This window comes from Panthera tigris, chromosome A2 (genome assembly GCF_018350195.1).
Source record: "Panthera tigris isolate Pti1 chromosome A2, P.tigris_Pti1_mat1.1, whole genome shotgun sequence".
In the NCBI taxonomy this organism is placed as follows: domain Eukaryota; kingdom Metazoa; phylum Chordata; class Mammalia; order Carnivora; family Felidae; genus Panthera; species Panthera tigris.
Window position 1 is genome coordinate 167,678,875 of NC_056661.1, and position 10,014 is coordinate 167,688,888.

Genomic DNA, 10,014 nt, shown 5'->3' on the forward strand with positions numbered 1-10,014 from the left:
AAATCAAGGGTGACAAACAAGACACACTAAGCATTCTAGGAGCTTTTCCATAAAACATCAGTTGTGAGAGAAGCAAGGGGAGGGAAGTAGACCCCAGATGCACGCGAGGGACAGGTGTGTTGTCTGCAAACAATCTATCAACAATCATGAAATCGAGTGCAACCTGTGGGCATGTGCCAGCCATGTCAAGGCAATCTTCCCTCCCCCATTTCGGGAGTGTCTGTGCGTATCCAGAGCGGATGACAGAGGGCCTGGGGAGTCTGCAGGAATTGGACGTGTTCGGCCCCATGGAGCCTGTGAATGAATGCCCTTTGAAGACTGGAAGAACTCATATGAAGAAGCAGGTCTGTTCATGCTCCAGGAGAAAAATTAACGCCAGTGAGTGAACACCACTTGTGGGCAGCCTCAGAACACGTCAACAACTTGACTGTGCAATAATGGCGTGAGGCGGTAAAGTTCCCACTCTCCAGGAGTCTGTGGACAGCCTGGGGTCACCTACCGAGGATGCAGCAGACAGCATTCCATCCCCCTTCATGCAGGAGGCAGTGTGGACGGAGCTGCAGGGCCCTGGGTCCACTGGCCACTCACCAGACAATTCTTAAGTCTGTCTCTTCTCAGCATTTATTTGTCTTAAATCTCTTAATTTTCACACAGGGAACAGACCTCAGTGGCCATGACGACTGTTTCATCTTGAGGTTCTGGCTGGCCGAACCAGTGTCTCCTCTGTCCTCACACCTGGCTCGTGGTCAGCATAGAGTTCTGCACAGGAGTGACGCCTGGTCGACATTTGCTGTGGGGCTGAGCTGCTTCATTCGCCTTTCTCTGGTCAGAGCTCTACCAGACCATTTGGAAGATGTGGCCTCAGGGCCACGTGTGCATTACCAAAATCACAGATCTTTAAGGCTGGAGGAGTCCTGGGGTCACAGACCTCATTTTTCAGCCAAGCAAGCAGAGGCTCCAGAAGGGACCAGAAAGAGCACAGGATGTCTATGTTAGTAGAGGTCTGGTGCCATACTGTCCAGCATGGGAGCCACTGGCTGTGGTGAGTACCCGAAAGGTGGCGGGTCCAAACTGTAGAGCAAAATAAATGCTGGCGTTCTAAGACTTGGTATACAAAAAATGTAGATTTCTCATCAATATTTTCTATTGATTACAAGTTGAAATGATAGATTTGGATGTATTTGGATATACAGGCTGGGTTTCTAAGACTTAGTATACAAAAAATGTAAAATTTCTCATCAGTATTTTATATTGATTACTAGTTGAAATGATAATGACTTGGATACAAGTATTAGGATAAAGTATATTAAAATTAGTCTCACATTTTTAAAACTTATTTTAATGTGGCAACTAGAATATTAAAAATTCCCTATGTGGTTCATATTCTATTTCTTCTGGGCAGTGTTGGTCTAGAACAAAGCCCGTGTCTGTAAGTCTGGTCTGAAGTCCCTCTGCAGGACACTAAACTATTTGAACACATAACATAGTCTTACTTTGATTTTAATTTGAAAATGGACAGAGAAAAAGAAAGTTGAAGGACAAAAGGTTTTTGCTACTGTTATAATTTGGGTGTTGTCACAGCACCTTCTGAGTTTATAGACCTGGAGTGTGTCTAACTGGAATGTATGTGGTCCCAGCATGTGTCCTTTGACCTGGAGAAAATAAAAGGAGCAAATTCACGGTATTCACAATAGGGGTTAGACACAATAGTGTCTTTGGGAAAACACAAGTCTCATTTTCTTGTTTGATTTCTGACATTTCCACCATTCTTTTTTTTTTTTTTAATATATTTGGTGGGTTTTTTTTTTTTACTGTTTATTTATTTATTTATTTTGAGAGAGAGAGAGAGAGAGAGAGAGAGTCAGAGTGTGTGTGTGTGTGTGTAGGGGAGAGGAAAGAGAAAGGGAGACAGAGAATCCCAAGCAGACTCCCCACTCAGCATTCATCAAGGAGCCCAACACAGGGCTTGATTCCATGAACCATGACATCATGACCTGAGCCAAAATCAAGAGTCGCATGCTTAACTGATAGAGCCACCCATGCGCTCCTCCACCATTCTTAATTTGACAAAAATAATCTGTGATGTGACTACAGTTTTTAAAGGAAAGAAATCAGATACTCATTCCGTAGAAATGGGAGTTGCTTTTGCAAAGCATAACAATGCCCATGAAATTATTTCAGTAACTGTTGCTATTATGTTAAACGATGGATACCGTTACTATTAAGGATTACGGCTTTCTTTTAAAAGGTTTATTGTGTGAAGGATTCTGCCGCCCCTAATATTCATAGGAGTTTACCAGCATTCATTAGAAAACAGTGGAAACAGACCTTTTTGTGAAGACGCAGGTGACCTTAAAACCTCAATGTTTAGAGTGAGGCATCAGCTATCTGCCCGTCAGGTTATCTAGCTAGGACCATACACTCACCCCGTGACTACCTTACCTTTGTATTTTTCTGTTTGAGTTCTTAGAAGCTCTGCACATTTTGTCTCTTCCTCCTGTATTTCCAGATGAAATCGACATTCTGGGTGAACACTGTTCACCTGGTCAAGGTTTAAAAAAATGGAAGTGACAAAAAATTCCACCAGAACAGGAAAGTCAAACAACAGTTCTACAAAATAAAATAAAACACCCTTCGGTTCCAAAGTGCTCCCCAAATAACACTCATTTAAAAGCAGTCACCTTCATATTTCTGGCATGGTTATGAAAACAAATTCACTTTGTGAAGGAATTCTAAAACAAACATAAAATCTAATAAAATATTTTTTTTTTTACTGAGCAGGAAAACAGCTTCCTAACATCATACACTGTATGATGTTGGTACTAATCTGGCAGTAATAAAGCTCTTCGATCCTAATCATCTTTCAGTATTGGAGCCCTCCATTTCGTGGTCCTTGATTTAATTAAAGGATGTACATATCTCCTCACAGACCATTCTCAATGCCCACACGCTAGCCCAGACGCCTACACGCCTCACCTAAGGACCACAGCCTCTGCATCTCAACAGAGCTCTAATAGGATAACGTTATTCGTAGAGACTGCAGGTCACATCTGAAACTTTGGAATTGGTGCGAAGGAGATTTTCAGGACGATCAGAGGGGTAAGCAGGGAGACGAAGCGTGGGAAGGGCTGCGTCACTGTGGTTGCCACCAAACAAGAGGTGGTTGATTTCCCCTCCCAACGGGTCGCAGGAACCAAAGGTGCAGTTAATATTGCCCATTAACGAAAGACAAAACGACACATTTCAGCCTTAGAAGAAAGTATTCTCTGATTTGCTTTCATGAAAATCCAATGTTCTCTGTTTTTATCCCCCCACCCCAAGTGCTCACACAGCAGGCTGCATACCCCCTCCCGTGTCTGACCAAAATTTTATTTTTACTCTAAGAGAGTCATGCTCTGGGTAGTATACTATGGTCATCTATACTTAATTATCCTACTATCAAAGAGGTCAGCTAGAACTCTAACCAGGAATCCAGTTTCTGAGCAGAATTAAGAGGGAAACGTTGATACTTTCGCCACATCTACCCTCATTTTAAAAAAGACACCAAGCGCCTCCCTGCAGCCCACTTCGGACAACCACCAAACTGTAGAAACTCCTGGTTTCAGACAGATTGTACCTTCCTATCTGAACAAGCCAATGGTTTACATTTCAGAATTAGGAAAGTTATGTTGACTTAAAACATGTTTGTCAAGGTATAAAAAGACACTGTGGTTCCTGACATTCTTGGAACATGCAGAGCAAGGACTTACTTTGGGACATCTTAGAAATGAAAGCTGCATCAGCCAGAATAACTCCTGGTACTCCTAACTCGCTGGCTCTTTCAAAGCATTAAAACCACTAACAAAGGTCTTGTCCAACAGCCTTCCTCTGAGGGAGGAGAGGCCTGCTAAGCCTTAGCACCAGACAGGGGAGTTAGTAGGTTCTCTGCCCCCCAAGCAGTGCGATCACCACCTCCCTACATAGCCCCGCCCTCGGCCTCACCTCCTCAGGAGGGGCTGGGGCTCGGTGGGGCCGGGACCGGCTGCAATACGCACTCTACCGGCCACAACGGCCTCGCTCTACGGGGGAAGCAAGACACAAGGCTGACAATTTTGTTTAAAAGGTCTTCAAATGACAGGAATGTCCCACTAATACAGTCATTTAACAAACTGCTCTGCAGGGCATCATTTCCTGCTGTGCTCTCGTAGCGACGAAAAGGGTATTTTTCCGAGAGGAAACTTTCTTTAGCCACAGCGTGTCCCTCGGTGACACCCCGGAGCAACTACGGGAGGCGGGGGACTCCTCACTTCCCTCCGGCGGGGGAAGCCCGTGCAGGTGGCCGCAGCCCGGTCCCCTGACCCCGCTCGGGGCGCCCCGCGCCTCGGGAAGACGCGGCCGAAGCAGCTCCGCCGGGACCAGCGCCCTGGAGGAAGCTGGGTCCCGCGCCCCGCGAACCCGGGGCTGCAGACGCATCTCCCTGAGCCGCGGGGAAGGGTCCGCAGCTCCCCCAGACCCGGGGCGGGGCGCGCGCGGGCGGGCGGAGGTCTCGGGCCAGCTCCCACCCCCCACCCTCCACCGCCTGGACGCGGGAGGGCAGCGCAGCCGGGGAGCCAGGGCGCGGACCCGGGTCGCGGGGCGCACTCACCGGGGCGAGCAGCCAGCCGCAGCAGGTCAGCAGCGCGGGCGGCAGCAGCGCGGGCGCCCTCATCCCCGCGCCCCCGACGCCCGCATGGGCCGAGCCGCGGGCGCGCACCCCCGGCTCCCGCGGTCCGAGCACCGCGCGCCCTGCAGCTGCCGTGGGGCGGCCGCCTGCTTCCCCGCCGGCCGCGGCTGCTCCCCGCGCCCCGCGGCTCCGCCCCCCGCGCCCGCGGCCCCGCCCCGCGCCCCCTCCTCCCGCTCACCGCCCCACCCCCTGCCCCCGCTCGCGCCTTCAGCCGCTGGGAACGCGGAGAGGAGATGGCCGCGGGGGGGGTCAGGCGCTCGCAGTGCCTGCCCGACCCCAAGTGGAGAGGTCAGGGGAAGAGCCACTGGGGAGTGACCCCCTTTGGGAACAGGCTCCAGGTGTGAACCGAGATGGGTTTGCGCCCACTTGTGTCCTCCTTGTTAAATAATAAGCGAAAAGACGCCCAGGAAAGTGTCCAGAAACCCAGTTAGGGTGCGTGTGCTACCTTCGAAGCCGGGGGAGGGGGCTTGGGGTGGGGGTGGGTTGGGGCAACTGGAAATTAAGAGGAAAATCAGAGTGCGTTTGGGTTTGGGCAGATTTCCCCCTGGTGGCAGGTCCTGCCTGCGTCCAGCGGTGAAAGCCAGAGGGGCCGGCAAGTGCAGAGGCCTGAGACAGAAATGAGCATTTCCTGAAGCATCGCGTCCGCTTTTAACTTCCCAATGGATTATTTTAGCATTACAGCTAGTTGCTGGGTAGCTAGCAATGAAGAATGAAACAGGTAATTTTGTTGTGGTTTTGACTTTTCCTTTGAAAATAATTTAAAACTTACACAGAGGTTAGAATAAGAAAAGTTCAAAGAACACCCTTTAAAAAATTATTTTGGGGGCACCTGGGTGCTCAGTTGAGCATCAGACTTCGGCTCAGGTCACGATCTGATGGTTCGTGGGTTTGAGCCCCAAATCGGGCTCTGTGCTGACAGCTCGGAGCCTGGAACCTGCTTCAGATTCTGTGTCTCCCTGTCTCTTGGCCCCTCCCCTGCTCATGCTCTGTCTCCCTGTGTCTCTCAATAATAAATAAACGTTAAAAATTTTTTAAAAATTATTTTTAATGGTTATTTTTGAGAGAGAGGGAGAGACAGAGTGCGAACAGGGGAGGGGCAGAGAGAGAGGGAGACACAGAATCCCAAGCAGGCTCCAGGCCCTGAGCTGTCATCATTTATTTAGATTCAGCTATCAAAGTTTTACCTCATTAGCTTTTTATCATTTGTGTCCTCTGACCACTCCTCCCCCTCCCCGCATGTATCCATTAATACCTATCAGCCATCTGTCTATCGTCTATCTATCTGTCTGTCTGTCTATCATCTGTCCTTCTGCTGGGAACAGTAGGAGAGGCCAAGATCTGGATGCTCTACGTGTGCAGTTTGGGGTCTAGAAGCTTATTGATCCTGGGTCCAGTTTGACAAACATTTCTTTTACTCACTATTCAACCCTGAGCAAGGCAATGAACTTTGAGCTATATGTCCCTTTGTAAATGAGACTAAGGGTAACTGCCTTCCACCTCAGAGTGTGGCTGTAAGAACCAAGATCATTAATGCATGCATATATGTTTTGTTGTTGAGGGCCTACACTCTAAACATTACTACATCGGGTTCAGGGCAAGACACAAGGTGTCTTCCCATGTCTGAGTTCATCTGACGTGAAGGAAGCGGGATGACAATGAGATACAGGCTAATGGGAGAAGGAGGAGTTGGCTTCTTGTGGGAGGGGCTCGGAGGAATGGACACTTAAGTGTGACCGTTCAGAGGAATGGTTACAGGTGGGAGACCAAGACTGGAGAGTGGAAAGCATCTCAGATAAAGACCTTGGGCAGAAGCACAAGGAACAATGAAGGTGCTGCCAGCAACGGAGAAATCATGAAGTGTGGCCAATTTGGGAGGCTTGAGAACCTGACAGATAATCAACCCGATGGGGAGCAAAATCCATCCTGTATGAGAGCCACAATTATACACCCTGCAGATGGCACGCACAGCCAACTGTTCTTTAGTTCTGACTGTTCTTACCTTGTTCAGAATTCCCCCTGATGGTGGGATGGGTGGTGCTGTCCCTTTTGGATAAATGCCCACTCTCCCAGGAATTTTCCTACTTTCCTTGAAGAAGGGCCTATGTGTTCTCAGAGCTGGGAGAGGAGTTACTATGTGGGGGCCTGATGCGCTGCAGCATTGGCCTAGTTTTCTGGGCCTCTGGCACTGGACTTACTGACCGTGTTGTGCTGATGCCTTGCAGAAGTGTTGGTCCCTATCCTGGGCTCTGGTCACAAGGGCCCTACCTCTGCCTCCTGCTCCCCCAGGTCTTCTGACCACACCTGCCCTCGGCACCTGCACTTGCCAGTGGAGAGGGCACCCAGGAGGGGGTGGAAACTGTAGGACACATTTCAGCTGCCCTCCCCACCTGCTACCTGGACACCTCTTCTGCCAGCACTCCCTTGCACACATTTTCTGGCACTGTTTCGCCTGTGGCTCCCCTGGGTTTTCCAGGCTCGGCTCTGAGTGGAGAGAACCAAATCTTTCATGGTGGAAGCTTGAGCAGATTAGAAGCCCAGAAACCTATTGATTCAGTGAGGGGAAGCCTCAGATCTTCCTGATCAGAAGGGAGTGAAATCGCTCACAACGAAATACCAAAAGAGGAAAGTAAGCTTTGAATACACATGACTCTGAAGTCCTTCTGGTTCCTCTGCCGAGATGAGTAATTCTGGGCACCATATCTGCTTGGGTGGAGGTCATTCCCACATCCCCCAAGGCCATTGTTAACTTGTACCTATGAGGAAATTCACCATTTGCTGTATCCCAATTTGTGTGACTTTTAAAAGCCTGGATGCTAGATTTCAAGAAAACATGTACTTCCTCTTGCCCCCTAAAAAAAGCCTGGGGTGTTGGAGAACACTTTTAGTCATTTGCCCGCTCACAAGTGTGTGTCTAGGGGGATCAGAAGGCGGTCACAGGCAAGCCCTTCTGGGCCTAGACCCTGGCCTTGCACCCCATGGGTCTCCTGTGGTCTCCAGTTCCTATAGGCACTGAGCAGCCTGGCCTCTTATGCTCTATGTACCTCAGGGTACCCTGGGGCACAGAGTTGATGCTCAGTGCATTGTGCCACGTAAGATTGCATTATTTTCCCAAGCTGTGGAGTAGAATTCCTGACACGTGTGTGGCCTATTTCTCAAGATGATGACAAAGATAAAAATCAAATATGAGCCATGCAGAGCCTATGCAAACGTTTTTAAAAGTATATGGATGTGAAGTGCGGCCTTGGGGATGTGTCCCCCTTGGCCCCACTCCTGGCTCTGGCTGCCTGGATGGACAGATACAACCCAGGCTTCAGCCCCAGGCTGGGTTAGTGGCATCTGGCTGCAAGTCTGCCCGTGCCATTTCCGGCCCTTCCTATGTTCAGCCAAAGCTGACCTATCCAGTGAGGTGGGTTCATTTAGAGTAAATTCCCTTTACGCCTGCAGCCTTGTGAGACCCTGGCAGCCCTAGGTCCTTTTCTGGTGAGGATCTCTTTTCCAGATAGTAAAGTCGCAGTGCTGTGGGATAACAACTCTCAACTGCTTAATTTAAAAGGTCTCTCTCCCAGCAGTCCCTATCAAAATAACACCAACATTCTTCACAGAGCTAGAAAAAACAATTCTAAAATTTGTATGGAACCAGAAAAGACCCTGAATAGCCAAAGTAATGCTGATAAAGAAAACCAAAGCTGGAGGCATCACAATTCTGGACTTCAAGCTGTATTACAAAGGTGTAATCATCAAGACAGTATGTTACTGGCACAAAAACAGACGCTTAGGTCAATGGAACGGAATAGAGAACCCAGAAATGGACCTGCAAATGCATGGCCAACTAATCTTTGACAAAGCAGGAAAGAATATCCAATGGAATAAAGACATTCCCTTCAGCAAATGGTGTTGAGTAAAACTGGACAGTGGCATGTAGAAAAATGAACCTGGACCACTTTGTTAAACCATACACAAAAATAAACTCAAAATGGATGAAAGACCTAAATGTGAGACAGGAAACCATCAAAATCCTAGAGGAGAAACCAGGCAACAACCTCTTTGACCTCAGCCACAGCAACTTTTTACTTGACATGTCTCCAGAGGCAAGGGAAACAAAAGCAAACATGAACTATTGGGACCTCATCAAGTTAAAAACTTCTGCACGGTGAAGGAAACAATCAGCAAAAGTAAAAGGCAGCCTACAGAATGGGAAAAGATATTTACAAATGATATATCAGATAAAGGGTTAGTATCCAAAATCTATGAAGAACATATCAAACTCAACACCCAAAAACCCAAACAATCCAGTGAAGAAATCGGTAAAAGACATGAATAGACACTTTTCCAAAGAAGACATCCAGGTGGTTAACAGACACATGAAAAGATGCTCAACATCACTCATCATCTGGGAAATACAAATCAAAACTTCAATGAGATACCACTTTACACTTGTCAGAGTGGCTAAAATTAATAACTCAGGCAACAATAGACGTTGGTGACGATGCAGAGAAAGAGGAACCCTTTTGCCTGCTGGTGAGAATGCAAACTGGTGCAGCCATTCTGGAAAACAGTATGGAGGTTCCTCAAAAAGTTAAAAATAGAACTACCTATGACCCAGCAATAGCACTACTAGGTATTTATCCAAAGGATAATAAAAAGTTGATTCAGAGGGGAACATGCACCCCAATGTTTATAGCAGCAGTATTGACAATAAACAAAGTATGGAAAGAGCCCAAATGTCCATCAACTGATGAATGGATAAATAAGAAGTGGTTTATATATACAGTGGAATACTACTTGGCAGTGAGAAAGGATGAAATCCTGCCATTTGCAACAACATGGATGGAACTAGAGTGTATTATGCTAAGCAAAGTAAGTCAGAGAAAGACAAATATCATATGATTTCACTCATGTATGGAATTTAGGAAACAAAACAGATGAACATAGGGGAAGGGAAGAAAAAACAAGATGAAAACAGAGAGGGAGACACACCATAGGAGACTCTTAAATACAGAACACAGACTGAGGGTTGCTGGCGGGGTGTTGGGTGGGGGGATGGGCTAAATGGGCGATGGGCACTAAGGAGGGCACTTGTTGAGATGAGCACTGGGTGTTGTTGCATGTAAGTGATGAATCACTAAATTCTATTCCTGAACTCATTATTACACTATATGATAACTAACTTGGATTTAAAATAAAAATAAAAGTAAAAAAAATAAAATAAAAATAAAAGGCCTCTCTCCCAGCCCAGTCCTGTGCACGGCATGGTAGGGTAGGAGCCTCCACATGACTTTACCACTGTAGCCTGGGCATCCTCTAGGCCAGAG

The 10,014-nt window shown here is 47.6% G+C and overlaps 1 protein-coding gene across 1 annotated transcript in view; it reads right to left on the reverse strand.

Moving 5' to 3' along the window:
* The window catches only part of VIPR2 (vasoactive intestinal peptide receptor 2), a 70,028-nt gene extending 65,341 nt beyond the window's left edge, over nucleotides 1-4,687 (reverse strand). The window contains exons 1-2 of the mRNA XM_042976783.1: nucleotides 4,625-4,687; nucleotides 2,443-2,542 (exon numbers count right to left, since the gene is read on the reverse strand). Of these exons, the coding sequence (XP_042832717.1) occupies nucleotides 2,443-2,542; nucleotides 4,625-4,687 (163 nt within the window). The remainder of the gene's footprint in view (nucleotides 1-2,442; nucleotides 2,543-4,624) is intronic.
* Between the last annotated feature and the right edge of the window lie 5,327 nt (nucleotides 4,688-10,014).